The 17317-nt window shown below is 32.0% G+C and overlaps 2 protein-coding genes across 2 annotated transcripts; both read right to left on the reverse strand.

Moving 5' to 3' along the window:
- Nucleotides 1-1755: 1755 nt before the first annotated feature.
- Nucleotides 1756-3151, reverse strand: LOC122277742 (probable F-box protein At4g22030). Its single transcript, XM_043087842.1, has one exon. The coding sequence runs from the start codon at nucleotides 3114-3116 to the stop codon at nucleotides 1815-1817; it is 1302 nt and encodes a 433-aa protein (XP_042943776.1). The 5' UTR covers nucleotides 3117-3151; the 3' UTR covers nucleotides 1756-1814.
- Nucleotides 3152-10667: 7516 nt separating this feature from the next.
- On the reverse strand, nucleotides 10668-12136 carry LOC122277448 (probable F-box protein At4g22030). The gene has a single exon (XM_043087424.1). The coding sequence runs from the start codon at nucleotides 12065-12067 to the stop codon at nucleotides 10784-10786; it is 1284 nt and encodes a 427-aa protein (XP_042943358.1). The 5' UTR covers nucleotides 12068-12136; the 3' UTR covers nucleotides 10668-10783.
- Between the last annotated feature and the right edge of the window lie 5181 nt (nucleotides 12137-17317).

The raw sequence follows: 17317 nt of genomic DNA on the forward strand, positions 1-17317 counted from the left end.
GTAAAAACACAATCAAGCTAAAGATAGAGGCAACCACCATAGACAATATATATACTCTCTATACCATCGCCTGTGCTTAATATTCCCAAGACTAACTTGAATGAAGGGGCTGCAGTAGTGGTAGAAAAACTACCATCTGATTGTTTGCCTACTTGATGTATTGAGAGAGAGCATCAAGCTCTATTTTTGACTCTGCAAATCTCTCTTTGTCATAAGCATCAACCAAGTATACCATAGCATCAACCTACATAATAAAAGGATCACAAATGATCAGTGAGGAACCGATCCCATCACAGAAGTTGTCTGGTCTTTTCATGTATCACCCCTACCAACCATAAATTGCTACGAATTGGAGTTTTGCGCCTTATAAACCTAGAGTACGTCAACAAGAATAATAATTGAAGAATACTCAGTTTGCCTTATAAAATATACACAAGGTACCAAGACAAAAAACAGTTAATAGTATAGCATGTTAGAAACCATAATTAAATCCCCCGTTTATTTACTTCTCTATAGTTTCCGTGCAGAATCAAAACAACCATAGAAGTCTAAAGAAGAGCGTGAAGTCTAAATAAAATTGTGAAACCCATGTAAGAGCACAACAGGTCTTTCCTTTCTACTCGTTTCATTGTATCAAACAACTCATGCAAGTATCAACATAATAAAGAGATCTATTCACATGCCAAAATTGATTATAGGAGAATTGCAGAAAAACATGAAATGAAGAAAAACAACCGTTGATGTTGCTGTAAAACATTCTAATCATCACCTATAACTTATCTTGATGGCCCTCAAGATACGTGGTTGAGTCTCATTTACAAGCTGCCTTCATCTTCAAAGATATGTAAGTGATAAGAAATTCAATGAAAAAGGTCCAGAGCAAGGCAAAGTGGAAATAACCTTATAAGCAATACAAGATAGACCTATTTCAACAACTGGTGTTAATTTGTTTGATCCTTTTTTGGAAACTTGGTGTCCCTAATTTATAGCAAGATTTGTAGCAGATCCTAAAGAAATTAAAGAAACTAGCTAAGTCACACCATATCTCTTGAATATTCAGTATTAAATTAATCAATATAGATTTTCATTGTTCAAATATATTACTCCATAACTCTCTCCATGTCTAAGCCGTACGTACGGTCGTAGAGTTTTGATTTGTACATGCTTTGCAACTCGACTACTATTCAATAAATAAAATAATAAGAAATTTTAGTACTGAAGAGCGAAAGAGAAGTACTGTTATTGCAAAGAAATGTTTTAAAAATAAGTTTATAAATTAATATAGTTTTATATGATATATTAAATTTATTTTATTATAAAAATAATTTTACGATTCAACTTAGCTACCATGTCAATTTATATTAATTTATAAAATTATTTTTATGAGATCTTATTATGATTAAAATATTTTTTTATAAATGAAAAGATAGAGAAAAATAAAAGAATAATATGACGGGTTGAGAATATTATATATATTTATTTATTGAATTTTGTTAAGTACAAGTAAAGTCGTATATTAATCTGTATATCAATACTGATTCTTTTATATTCAAAATCTAAATTAGCACTATTTTTAATAAAATCTACGTTTTGACCAATCACATTAGATTGATGAATATATTAATGCATAATTGTATTTACAATTAGATTTTTTCTTATTTATTTATATAAACACACACAGAGAGAGATAATCAACATTGGAAGCTTATAAATTAACATTATTTCTACGTTGGTGATTGTACAAAAGATCGAACTAGTTATATGAACATTAATCAAAGAATCAAAAAATAACTGTGCACGAAATCGATCTTGAGCTAAAAAAGCTTGCTAGCGAATTCATCCATGGCAGTTCCCTCTAGACGATAAGAAGCTGACTTTCTAGCAAGTTCTCTGAGCTGCGACAAGCTTCGCCCCAGTTGCAGTGCCACTTTCATTTCAAACATCTCACCGTTCTCTCTTTTCTCCAAGTCTCCTTCCTCGAGTGTGGCTTCGATTGTTTCCTGCAATAGCCGGAAAAATCCACCGCTGTTTCGGTACATCTCGAACACCATTCCAACTTGCCCACCATGCTGGAAGGCATTCGCACTGGTAGCCAAAGCCCCCGCCGCCACGGCTACGATTGCAGCCCATGAAGCATTGCCAACACATGCAGAGCCGATAGCTGCAATCCCTGTGAGTAATGGACCAGAGATGGCTAAAATCTTGTTAATCTTCAACACCAGGTTGCCCAGCCTTTCGTAGTCCTTACTGTCCTTTCTCTTCACCACTTCAACGATGTCCCGCATTTCCACTTCAAGTTCCTCACTCCACCCATTCTCCTCTCGTTGTTTTCTTTCATGTGATTTAGTTTTCTTTTGGAGTAATTGGTGTGAAGGCCACCAAGTAGCAGGCTCAAACTTTGCGGGGAATTTGTCAAGCATTGCTCCGAGCAAGGGAAGGGGGTAGGCTCGGTCAAGGGCCAATACCCTTTCCATCACGTCCTTCACATCTTCTTCAGTTGTTGTCCCAAGAGCGAGCATAGTTTCTATTTCGCTCCGGAGTTGCTTGAACAATCTGGTAGCATTGCGTTGTTCTTCTGCAAGTTGTGAAGGCTGAATTTTGTTCATCACAAGCAGCATCCCTGTGGCTGCAGAATACAAGAGAGTGGACGACAACTTCAGAGCCAGAAGGGGCATTCCGGCGCTACCAATCGCAGCAACACTAGCCATGGTTGCGGCGGTGAGAGTGATCATGTTGATGGAGTTCAGAAGAAGGGTATTCCAATTGTCACGTTGCTTTCCAATGTTGGCGTGCATCTCGACTCTGTCAGCCACGGCCTCTAAGAGGGCATAGAGTTGGGTGGTTGCAAAAGCAGTTGAGTTCTGTGCTTTAATATCGTCGACGAATGGTAAGGTAGTAAAATTGATGTTTTGTAGAACTGGGATCGTGTTTGTGGACCCGTCGACCCTTATATTATTCAATTCGTCAATCAGCTTTCTGGTTGTTGGGATTTTGGGAACGGAGAAAGGGGCTTTCGGAAACTTTGGGACATGAATAGCAGCATTTATTTTGCTGGAACAACAGCATGAAGAAGAAGAAGAAGGTAATAGGAGAGCTGAAGCTTGCAAGGAAGCCATAATTGACAGAGGTTGTATCTCTGGGATTGTTTACGTTGGAGGAGCAGGAGGGAAGGTTGAGAATGCAATTATGGAGGGAGGGTAGGGAGGCGGGTTGAGTCTTATTTATACCAAGCAAGTAAAGCTGAGAAGAAGGGGTCAGGTTTTATACGGAAATTAATATTGACTGGTTGACAGGTTGACTGGGCATATTGGCTGACCCGGCCATTCTCTTTCTCATAAATTTCAATTTTCAAGTTCAACGTTTTGTTCCTCGCCCGTGTTGTTGGGTCTCTGATGCGACGTAGTAAAAACTAGTAACCTAGTGCAAATAACATTTCCGTCACCACTGGCCTTGCTTGGTTTCATTCTTCTATTACGTTTCATGCAAATTATATATACACACACACACATATATATATATAAATATAATTGTACGTATTCTATTATTCAGCAGGCCAATATCTTCGACTCGAAAGTTTAGGCTAATTTTTCACACTATATTTACAAGTTGATGTAAATTTTAATATAAATACATAATAGAATTTGGTTTAATTTAAATCCCTCTTATAAATCATCTGCTAGATTATGTTATATATATATCCATAAAAGAGGATGTGTCTTTTAATGGTTATTGCGGTTTAACTATTAAAATGAAATATTTTAGTATCGATACATTCTAATGTACCGCTTTGGGAGTAGTACTTGTATATATATATATTAACGGAGAACAAAAGTAGAAATATATTTATATATAAGTGTGTATCATGTATATATATATTGCATATATTTGCTTGTGTGTGTATATATGTATATTTGGAAGAATAGAAAATCTTTGAACATACATTGAAAACATTAAAAAAAGTAGAGATATTGGTGTCAAAAAATAATATTAGAAAAATTACAAACTTGAGTTAGACACAAAGAAAAAAAAAATAAACAACCGAGAAATTATTAATAGTAATGAGATTAGAGAGAGACAGAGAGAATAAGGAGATATATTTAAAATTATAAAAAAATTAAATTATATAAATCCCTTCTAGATTTTAATATTAAATGAACTCTATTTAGATTTAAAATTTACAAAAATATCATCAACAGAAAAATTAATTTTCATTAAATCAGTCAAAATGCAATGTAGTCTAGAATTTGCAAACACAAGGTGTACTAGGCCAGAATTTAGAATAAAACGAAATGATGATATACAATGTACTGTGTACTACACTAGAATGCAAAATTCCTGACGTTCTACTCAAAATAGAATGAAATTCAAAACTATGGAGTGTTTTGAGTAGAGTTATTATATTTCTAAGCTGTTGTATAGAACATACTATTTATATTATTTAAATGATAAAATTTGATTTGTAAAATTTAAATTTTAAAATTTATCTTTTAAATCAATTTATACCATATAAACACTATTAAATGTATTGTACATACCAACTTGAGAATAAAATTATTCTTTTGAGAAATCATAATTATAATTATATATATAGACACATGACTGCTGCATGCAATTATATTCTAAACATTATATAAATCCCTTTAGATTTTTGCCCTGTTGGGAGCTGTCGTTTTTTTTTCTTACATTCTTTGGCACTAATACAATATTTAAGGCCATATTTGGAAAGTAAGATGAGTTGAAAATATCTCATTTTGTATTAAAATTTCTCATAATTTAAATTATTCTTAAATATCAATTAAACATAAAATACTTTCCAATTTTAAATTTTAAATATTTTTATCTAATCATTATAATTTTTTAAAACTGTAAAAAAAATATAAAATACAATACTATTTTTTCAAATTTATAAAGAAAAAACAGTATTAAAAAATTATATTTAATCAATTTTTTTTAACTTTTTAATATTTTTATTCAATTTTCTTCCTCTCATTTCTAAGAACTCAATAAAATATTTTAAATCAAATTAATTCCACTACTATTCACAAATAAAAATTTTATGAGCAGTCACTTTTACGTAATCTTTATGCACTCTATTAATATGATTAGCTAGTCATTTTTTTAATATAAAATATCTATTTTGATCAATCATATCAATAAAATGTGTAAGAAGTATATAAAAGTAATTATATGTAGTAGAACTCATTAACAAAAATATAATCTCATCTCATTACCAAACATGCATGCCCTTTCACGCTACTCATCTTTTGCTTTTATGCTTCTGTTTTTTGACATGGGCCTAGATTAACCTCTATGTTTTTATCATAGGCACCATGCATTGAAAAACTTTATTGCACTTCCTTTTTATTATTTTTTCAATACTCAAATATGATATGATGCTCCATTGTTAATTTACATCCCTTGGAGTTTATATTTAAACTTCAGATCATACTATATATGAAAGAAAAATATACATTTAAATCAAGACCCACAATATTTATGAAACATATATGGCTTGTTTGGAAATATATTTCATCCTAAAATTTCCATCTTATCTTCTTTCCAAATATAATTCAAATACAAAATGTTCAAACTAATGATTACAACTTTTCTAAACTTTTAAACAAATTAAAAACAATTCAACTTTTTCAAATTTCTAACAAAAAATAATATTATAAAATTATATTTTAATAATATTTTACTTTATAATATTTTTTATTCAACTTTTTCTCTCCCATTTTCTAAAATTTAAAAAATACTTAACTCAAAGTATCTCATTACTACTTACAAACTATCTTACTATTATTTACAAAATTCTCTTTTCATTTCACTTCCCAAACGAGCTCTTAGTTCTGGTTTGGATAAAGAGATACAGCTTTCATCTCACTCCATCTTATCTTAATATCTAAATACTATAAACATAAACACTTTTCACTTTCAAATATTCAATTTTTTTATCTAATTATTATCTAATTATTATAACTTTTACAAATTTTCAAATAAAACACGAAAAATAATTCAATTTTTTCAAATCTCAAAACTAAAATAATATTAAAAAATTATATTAAAAAAATTTTAATTTTATAATATTTTTATTCAATTTTCTTTTTCTCTTTTCCCAAAGCCCCATAAAACATTTTAACTTAAAAAATTTCTAACTCATCTTATCTCAACTCACTATTCAAACTAGATCGAGTTATTTGAAGACATTTTGATCTTATATTGTGAAAACAATACTAGAAAATTATTGTGTGTACACATGTAAATATATATATATATAGTTTATTACATATATATATATATATATATCTTTTATTATTTTCCATCTCTAGCTTTTCTAATTATTGATGCATATATTTACCCAATAAATTTTTGAAAGATTCCAATTGTTGGTAGTGTACTAGTGTAATCTAAAGACAATAATATTCCTACTTTAATTTGCTTGTTTCTTCATAAAATTTTAATTTCTTCTCATTGGTTTATCTTCCCAAGCTCACATATATATTGAAAGAAAGAGTAAAATCATGTATAGTTTTAATTATTTTCAAGAGAAATGATACTTGCAGTCATGAGTGTGCAAACGCCACGTAATTATTTTGAAAAATATGAATAAATAAGAGACCCACATGAAAAGAAAATTAATTTTTTAATAATAGACCTTACTCTTTTTTAAAATGATTGTGCGATACTTATATATATCACGACTATAAATAACATTAGTCTATTTTCAATCTATCCTGCTAGGGCCATTTCCAACCACATGTTTTCAGAATAAAAATAAACAATACCTAACCCAACATATCATATAACTAATGTGAGTTGTTGATCCAGTCCCGACCACATGATCTCTTGAATATTCAATATTCAACTAATCAATATAGGGATGTTTGATCAATTTGGAGCATCTCAATAGTATTGGAATAATTTAAGTGATCTTTCTTTTCGAAACTCAGAGGTTTCTCTCTTTCGTTTCTATCCACAGGTTCACTTCCCAAGCTATCAGAGCATTCCTGACCCACGCGAGGGGGGGGGGGGTCAAGTTCTTTTTTTTGGTTTTCCAATGATAGTACCTAGATGTATAGATCTGCTGTTCTCCGGCCGTTTTCTTCAGCCATGCGCCCCTTCTTTGGACTTCCCAGCCGCCAATCTGTAAGTTGGTGGTAGCTTTCTTTCAAAATGTGTGGCGCATGTGGCTCACACTCTGCTTAAAGTACGCATGAGCCTCACACGCCACTGCGTTCATGGGAGTTTCTAGCCGCCACGCACAACGCCTTCGGGGTCAACGACTTTGATTCTTTCAGATTAGTGTGCTCATTTCTTCTTTAGTGTGGCTCATGTCCCTCACGCACACACCACCAACGTCGGTGGCGGTCCTTCACCAGTGTATTTGTCATCTTTGGGCTGTTATTCTCTTATGTTCCTATTTTTCCTAACCTGTGATCAAGTCAAAGTGATCGTGATAGCCTCCTAGAGTTGGACCAGATCAACAAAATGCAGCGCACCCCTCTCGACTGCGGCTTCTCGTTGTAGGTTTATAATTTGTTTATTAGACTATATTAAAACCGCTTTTAAGAGGCATCCCTAGGTGGGATTGAGTTGGAGCCAATCTTTTGGTAAGATAACCTGCTTTGTTATTTTTTTTTTTTAGTGCTGCTTTTGTTTGTTTTGAGATGACTATTAGAGGCTCCCACCCCACTGAATCTTATATCATTATAATCACTTAGTTTATCTATGATATACTTTGCTTGTTGAGAACAAAAAGAAAAAAAAAAAAAAAGGAAATAACTTAAGTGAAGATATTTTATTGAGCAATATTGGAAAATGAGAGAAGAAAAAAATTGAATAAAAATATAATTATTAAGTAAAAAAATTCTTTAAATATTATCTTTTTGAATTTTTTGTTTTGAAGTTTGTAAATATTTTATTGATTTTTATGTTAAAATAATGATTAGATGATAATTAAATGAAAAAAATTAAAAGTATAATTTTATGTGTGAATGATATTTAAAAATGAAATAATGGAAAGTTTTTAGAATTCGCCAATACGGTCATAAAGTTATTTGTGCATGTTTTGCAACTCGACTACAATTCAATAATTTCAATAAGAAAAAAATTCAAGTAATTATAAGAATGAAGGGCCCAGCTGGGAAAAATAAATAAAGTAATTATATATAGAATCAACTTGGCTTAATTTAGCCACTGGTAGCGCCGAAAAGAAATTTGGAGATTAATCAAATAATTGGTTACATGAACATTAATCAAAGAATCAAAGAAAAACTGAGCATGAAGTCTAGCTTGATAGGAAATAGACTTCGTTTCATTCATAAAATTCAAAGTTCATACACATGTGACTGATAAATACAGGAAAATATTTAGATTATAAGTCAAACTACTCATGTGTGAGGGGCTTCTTCGTATATAAATTTCTTTATGATGGACATTATCTTAACTTTTATGGACTCTCTACTGACAAAATTTTATGAGATATAAAATTCTGTAAAAACAGAAATGTCCATATCAATTTGTCTAAGATAACAACCATCCCCCAACTTTAATTTGCCTGTTTCTTTATAAACTGTTAGTTTCATGATCTCATTGGTTTATCTTCCCTAGCCAGCTCACATGTATATTGGAAGAAATAGTAAAATCATGTATATTTTTAGTTATTTTCAATCGATCTGGCCAGGACCATTTCCAACCACATGCACTCAAAATAAAAACAAACAGTACCTAACCCAACATATTATATATATAGAAAAAAGCTACTATGCCGCCCATTTGTTACCACTTGATTTGACCGCTCAGCAATTGTTTTTAATTTAATAATTAAGGAAGAAATTTTTAATATATTGATGTATTTTTCATATTTTTTAAAAATATTTAAATATATTAAAAAATATAAAAATATTTAATATATTAAAAAATATGAAAAGAAAAAAAAAGCTCAAATGTGCTAAGTGATACGCCCCGCGGTCATTGCTAGGTAGTAGCCTAACACAGCTCTATTATATAACAAATATGAGCCGTCCAGTCCCGACTACGTGATCTCTTGAATATTCAGTATTCAACTACTTAATCAATATAAAAAATTCTATTCATCATCCTTATATCACACACCGCACATAATTTTTTTATTTTTTTATTTTCTTCTCTTATCAAATATTTAGTGTATGGATGATGAGTAGAAAAAATCAATTGATTTATGAAGAATAAAAATAAAAATAAGTGTGGTTCTCATACTCAAACTTCCCATATCAAACTCTACCTCTCACTTTCGCTCTCCTTTCCATTGCGTTTTTGCTACGATTTCCTTGGTGGATTTTTCTAGATTTGGGGTCTTTGGGCTCTACCAAACGGTGGTAAGATCTCCTCACTTTCACACCATGCTCTTTCATTCTTTGTCGGTTTTTCTCCATTTTGAAAATCTAAAGTTTTCACTTGTATACCAGTGCGTCTTTGGTTCTGTCTGTGGGTTTCTTTGGTTGGTCTCATTTGTTAACCCTCCTCATCGGCGTGAATTTCTTAGGCAACGGTAACTCTCTCTTTGAACTTCGAAATCAATTTTTCTCTTGGTGTTCACTTAACCACCAGAAATATTAGTATTTGATTTTAATTATAGTCATCTTTGATTTTATTCATTTAATTACTTTTCATCCTTGCCCATTTTTTTTAATTTTATTTTTATAATTTTTGCATAGTCGTACGACATCCTTATTGTTGCAAATATTCTCATTGCCATCAATATCCCAAAATTTTCTAGTGAACCAAGGTAAACGCTCTCACTTTCTTTTATCCCATGAAGCTTAGAAAATTCTGTTATACTCGTTGAGTAGAAGTTTTGTGCTATTTTGGTATTCTTGAATAAATTAGTGAATTACATGAAATTTTGATGGGGATGTTGAATGGATTTGAAATTGTTGGGGCTGGAAGTTGCTAAAAATTTTATTGGGTTATGTTTAAATAGTAGGATCTATAAAGGGGCTGTTTCTCTTGTATTTTGTTGGTTGGGTTAATATTATTGGTTGTTTGAGCCCGTAAGTGGCTATCCTGTTCAGATACGGCCGTGTGTATAAATATATGGTAGATTGGAGTGGAGGAGTGATTTATTCAAATTGTTATAAGTTGCTTTTGGGAGTTAATGAATAACTCAGAGGTTGTTTGAAATGGGTATCGCATTTATTCGTGAATATTTGACTTTGGTGACATGTCAAGAGTAAGTTGGTTAACTAAGCAATAGGAAAATTCATTGACGTGTAAGTGGATTACAAGACTGCTTTGATTGACTTATTTATGTATAGACAATAGTCAATAGAATTAGTAGTGATTATTTTCGATCATTAAAATTCAATGAATATTTTTGATTTAGGGGTGAAACACTTAGAGGTCGAACTCAAGACTAAGTTAACGCACTGTAAAGGTTGAAGTAAGTGGGATTTCTATATTAGATTTTGCATAAAAGGAAAATAAAATGAGGTTGACTTTTAAAAATATGTATGTTTGATTTTTGAAAAGAAATCTGAAAAACAACAGCATTATTTATGAACTTTGTATAAAAAAGAAAATATTTTTGTCATGAATGGTATAGATATGAGCTTATTTTGTATATTGTCGCTAAACTTCGTAAAAAAAATGAAAATGAGATTCTTAAAACTTTGTTAAGAAACTAAGAAAATAGATGAATTGAGATTAAATTAACATTGTTTCTACGTTGATGATTGTACAAAAGAATTAGTTGTACGAACAATCAAAGACTCAAAGAATATCTGTGCACGAAATCGATCTTGAATTAAAAAAGCTTGCTAGCAAATTCATCTATGGCAGGCTTTCTGACAAGTTCTCTGAGCTGGGACAAGCTTCTCCCCAGTTGCAATGCCACCTTCATTTCAAACAACTCCCCGTTCTCTCTTTTCTCCAAGTCTCCTTCCTCGAGTGTGGCTTCGATTGTTTCTTGCAATAGCCGGAAAAATCCACCGCTGTTTCGGTACATCTCGAACACCATTCCAAATTGCGGCCCACCGTGCTGGAAGGCATTCGCACTGGTAGCTAACGCCCCCGCAGCCACGGCTACGATGGCAGCCCATGACCCATTACCAACAAATGCAGAGCCGACAGCTGCAATCCCTGTGAGTAATGGACCCGAGATGGATAAGACCTTGTTAATCTTCAGCACCAAGTTGCCTAGCCTTTCGTAGTCCTTACTGTCCTTTCTCTTCACCACTTCAACGATCTCGCGCATTTCTACTTCAAGTTCCTCACTCCACCCATTCTCCTCTCGTTGTTTTCTTCCATGTGATTTGGTTTTCTTTTGGAGTAGTTGATTTGAAGGCCACCAAGAAGCTGGCTCAAACTTTGCAGGGAATTTGTCAAGCATTGCTCCTAGCAAGGGAAGTGGGTAGGCTTGATCAAGGGCCAAAACCCTTTCCATCACGCCCTTCACATCTTCTTCAGTTGTTGCCCCAAGATCGAGCATAGTTTCGATTTGGCTCTGGAGTTGCTTGAACAATCTGGTAGCATTGCGTTGTTCTTCTGCAAGTTGTGAAGGCTGAATTTTGTTCATCACAAGCAGCATCCCTGTGGCTGCAGAAAACAAGAGAGTGGACGACAACTTGAGAGCCAGAAGGGGCATTCCGGCGCCACCAATTGCAGCAACACCAGCCATGGTTGCGGCGGTGAGAGTCATCATGTTGATAGAGTTCAGAAGAAGGGTATTCCAGTTGTCACGTTGCTTTCCAATGTTAGCGTGCATCTCGACTCTATCAGCCACGGCCTCTAAGAGAGCATAGAGCTGGGTGGTGGCAAAGGCAGTTGAGTCTTGTGCTTTAATATCATCGGCGGATGATGCGGTAGTAAAATTGATGTTTTGTAGAACTGGGATTGTGTTTGTGAAACCGTCGACTCTTATATTTTTCAATTCGTCAATCAACTTTCTATTCGTTGGAATTTTGGGAACCGAGAAAGGGGCTTTTGGAAGCTTTGGGACATGAATAACAGCATTAATTTTCCTGGAACAACAGCATGAAGAGGAAGAAGAAGGTAATAGGAGAGCTGAAGCTTGTAAGGTGGAAGCCATAATCGACAGAGGTTGTATCGCAGGGTTTGTTTATGTTGCTAGCTGTGCCTTGGAGGAGCGGGAGGGAATTAATTTGAGAATGCAATTATGCAGGATGGGGAGGCGGGTTGAGTCTTATTTATACCGAGGAAGTAGAGCTGAGAAGAAGGGGTCTGCAGGTTATGCCGTATGCGGAAATTAATATTGACTGGGTGACAGGTTGACTCGGCATATTGGCTGACCCGACCATTCCCTTCCTCATAAATTTCAAGTTCAACATTTCGTTCCTCGCGCGTGATGTTGGGTCTCTCATGCGACGTGGTAAAAACTGGTTAGCCTAATGCAAATAGCATTTCCGTTAGTACTACGTATAAGTAGCCTTGGTTTCATTCTTGATCTATTGCGTGTCATGCAAATTATATATATATATATATATATATATGAGGAATGTTACACATCATCATACACCACACACTTTATATATTAAAATATTATTTTTATTATTTTTTATTTTTTATTTCATTTTATTATTTTATTTATCATCCACACACTATATATTTATTATAAAAAAATAAAAAAAATTAAAATAAGTGTGGTGTGTGAAATGTGAGGACGATAAGAAGAATTTTCTTATATATATATATATATATTTATATATATATTTATATTTCGACTCAAGTTTAGGTTTTTTACATGATATGTAGAATTTGATTGATCAATATAATTTAATTTTAAAATTTTCTTATAAATCATATTGTTATGTTATCCACAAAGAGGGTGTATTTTTTACATTAATTTACAAGTATATATACATGTGTGGGTGGACACATGACTGCATGCAATATTATTCTAAATATTATATATATAAATTCCTTTAGACTTTTCCCCTTGTTGGAAGTTGTCATTTTTTCTTTCCCTTACATACGATGGCACCTAAGAGCTGCATTATCAATGGCTTGTCTATTATATATACAAGAAATGTAAATTATTTCTAGAATTATTCAAAAAAGGAGTTCAATCCCATTATGTAAAAGGAAATCTAAAATACAATTTGCTACAATAACCCACTACATGTAGTGGGTAATGTTTATCCTTTAAATATTGTTTTTATCTTTTATAATATTTCATTTACTCTCTCATTTTCTTTTACTTTAATTTGCACCATATAAGCAAATTATTTTTATTTTTATCCAATTTTCTCATCTGTTGATTTTATTTTTAATTTTTATTTGGCTTATATATTTTTATTTTATGTGTATAGGATTGAATTATATTACGTTATATATAAAAATATATTGCAAATATAAAAAATATATGGATTTTGCAAACTCATTGGTAGAAAGGAAATATTTAAAAAGAATAAAAAAAAGATTATTTAAATTATATGAAGAAAAAATCATGTAAGCAGATGTATGATATATATATATATTGTAAAATTTAGTTTGTAAAATAGAAAAAGTGAGGTTTAATGATGTATTTTAAAAAATAAGATGAAATATTCATCTTGAATGCTCTAATAGTATAGTTCTAAAATTTACGAGAACAAAAATAAATCTTATGAGACAACTCACTTTTAAAAATGATCTCTTTAACCCTAGCTCTAATTAAGTCCTAAAATTCAGATAATTTCTAAGAAGAATATCTAATTTCTTCAGTAGCTGTTAATTTCTTCCCAAGCTCACACACACACACACACACACACATATATATATATACTAAGTTGTAGTAATGTGTAAAATATGTTTGTCTAGTTGGGTGAGATACAGTTTTTAATAATGAAAAATATGATTTTAAAAAAAATTAAATAATGCATTATTTAATGCATAAAAAAGTAAATTTTAGGAAATATCTTTAAATTATGATAAGTTAGTGAAATATAATATCTTTCAATTGGTATATGCTGGCTGGATATCATAATGACTAATCTACGCCTATAGTTAAATTATACCTTAATTTAAAAAAAAATATACAACGTTATATATATGCAGGTACCATGTGCATTCGGATTATTTTTTTTCCTCTTGTCTTCTTTTTCTGGCCTAATTGTTTGTTTTTTTGTTTTTCTTTTTATAAATGTAAATGGATACCATATAGAGATGAAATGTTATATGCAAGAAAATTATTTATTAATAAGTAGCTTTTTTTTTCTTTTTTTTCTTTTTTATTTTCTTTTGGGATATGGGAATTATTTTAGTAATATCATTAGCTAGCAAAACTTTCATGACTTGAGTTCAAAAGTTATTGTATTCTTGTATAGCACAAGTCTTTGACCAATTCGATAAGAATGTCATGCAACCCGATGGCCTGAAAGAAATAGAGAGAATGAGTAGTGCTATTGAGCCGCCTGCCTCTTACCCCTGAAGTGTAACGCTCAACGTGGACATGGGACATGCATGCCACATTGCCAAAGTGAAAAGCAATCCAAGGAAAAGCAGCCAAACTACTTCTGAGATCCCTTCGCACTGCCCCTTCCAAATTCAATTACTAGTTCTGAGATCCACTCACACTACCCCTTTCAAATCCAAGCAAGAAATCATAAAAAGTAATCATGCCAGAACTTACAAGGAAAGCAATCAAACTTCCTAATCATGAAAAGCAACCAAACTTGTGAAATCGACAAACTTCTTAGATTCCTTCACAGTACTCCTTCCAAATCCAAGCAAAAAATCGACCACATCATCTGCCACTCCATAACAGTACCCAACCTCCATCCCTTATTATCCTGCCAGCTCCTTCCAAAATAAAAAAAGTTGTCAAACATTGTCCACCACTCCACCTCTGTGCTATTGCAACCAAGTTGGTTTGTGAATTGGTTTTTTTTTTCCTCTCATTTCAGCCTTTAAACAAATGAGACATTTTTCTATATTCTTTTTTCCAGATATATTTCCCCTTGCCCATTAAAAATTTGGTATAGGAAAAAAAAAACTCAATTAGGAAAAATTATTTGTAAAAACAATGAAAAAGAAAGAAGAGAAAAAATATTTTTCTCTTACGTCCTAGCTAGTCCATGATTGACTAAAATAACAGGATTCTTAAATTGTAACAAATTCCATTCACATTGAGCTTTGTCGATTTAGAGAGGGAGAGTGGGAGCTCTGACAATTTGGGCAAGGGGAAGAGGGAGGTATAGGGGGAGAAAGGCTTTGTTGTAGTCTTTTGTTTCTTTCTTTTTTTGAACACTTTAACATGTGTGTATCCACGTCAAGCATTAAAGCTAGAGCGGCTCAGAAGTATTTTTCATTAGAGAAATGAGAGAACAGAGTTTTCATTAATTTAAAAGCAAAACAAATTAGGAGTAAAAATATAACTACACAATAAAAGCAAGAAAATTATTGTTTATGTGAGATAGACATAAATGGATATTTGTAGTTATTTTCAATCCCAGGGCCATTTCCAACCACATATATATTAGAACAAATCTACACAACCTCTTCCTATTCACACAACCTCCACACACCATATTTTTTTTAATGTTTATTATTTTTTTTTTATCAAATATTTAATATATGAATAATTAATAGAAAAATTGAATTAACTTAAGAAGAATAAACTCAAAAAAAATTTAAAAATATTAAAAAATGAAACAAAGAAACAGTCATGTACCTAACCTAATATATCATATAATTAATGTGAGCCATCCTATCGTAACTGACCATATCTCTTGAATATTCAGTATTAAATTAATCAATACAGATTTTCGTTGTTCAAATATATTACTCCATGTCTAAGAGCATCTACATTGGCTTAATCAAAGTCATCTTTAAAATTCATAACCTTTTTATTCATAACCACACATTGAATTAGCTATTAGATTAATCCAAATAATAATATAGTATTATTTTTAATAATAATATTTTAAAAAATATAATTTTTTTTCCATATTTTGCTATTATACTAACCATATGTACATTAATAATTTAATTTGAGACTTAAATTATTATTTCCTAACTAATTTTTTTCCTCAACCTAATTATCCAATGCAACAAACTCATATTGCCAACCCTCCTTCTACCCAACAATTATATATACAATTTATGAAACGAGCAAATAAATCTACAATTTGGGAAAATCACAATTAAGTGCAATATTAGCGGTCACCAATTCATCTAGTCAAAGATATAGAAAACCCATTCTTACAGTCTATCTTGCTGTTTCATAAAGGTTGCCAAAGCCCTAGAGCTATAACCACAGAGAGAGAGAGGATTTGCTCTAACATAGAAAGCAATTCAATTAACCAAACCACAGAATATCGATCCAAACTAAGAATGAAAATAGGGAAAACATCCCTAATGAATTGCATTGTGGAGTTCCAAGTTCACCTTCAGTAAAAAAATTAAAAAAAAAAAACAAAATCAACTGAACCTCAATCCCTTTATTAGTTTTGCAATTTAAACACCAATTTAACTAGGCCAAGAAAAGGTAAAAACACAATCTAGCTAAAGATAGAGGCAACCACCATACACAATATATATTCTCTCTATATCATCGCCCATGCTAAATATTCCCAAGACCAACTTCAATGAAGGGGCTGCAGCAGTGGTAGGAAAATTGCCATCTGATTGTTTGCCTACTTGATGTACTGAGAGAGAGCATCAAGCTCTGTTTTTGACTCTGCAAATCTCTCTGTCATAAGCATCAACCAAGTACACCATAGCATTAACTTACAGAATTAAAGGATCACAAATGATCAGTGAGGAACCAATCCCATCACAGAAGTTGTCTGGCCTTTTCATGTATCATCCCTACCAACCATAAATTGCTAAGAATTGGAGTTTTGTGCCTTATAAACCTAGAGTACGTCAACAAGAATAATAATTGAAGAATACTCGGTTTGCCTTATAAAATATACACAAGTTACCAAGACAAAAAAAAGTTAATAGTGCAGCATGTTAGAAACCATAATTAAATCCCCCGTTTATTTACTTCTCTAGAGTTTCCATGCAGAATCAAAACAATCATGGAAGTCTAAAGAAGAGCGTTAAGTCTAAATAAAATTGTGAGACCCATGTAAGAGCACAACAGGTCTTTCCTTCCTACTCGTTTCAAACAACTAATGCAAGTATCAACATAATAAAGAAACATATTCCCATGTCAAAATTCATTATAGGAGAATTGCAGAAAAACATGAAATGAAGAAAAACAACAGTTGATGCTGCTGTAAAACATTCCAATCATCACCTATAACTTATCTTGATGGCCCTCAAGATACGGGGCTGAGTCTCATTTACAAGCCTACCTTCATTTTGTAAGATATGCAAGTGATAAGAAATT

The sequence above is a fragment of the Carya illinoinensis genome, chromosome 9 (genome assembly GCF_018687715.1).
Source record: "Carya illinoinensis cultivar Pawnee chromosome 9, C.illinoinensisPawnee_v1, whole genome shotgun sequence".
NCBI lineage: Eukaryota > Viridiplantae > Streptophyta > Magnoliopsida > Fagales > Juglandaceae > Carya > Carya illinoinensis.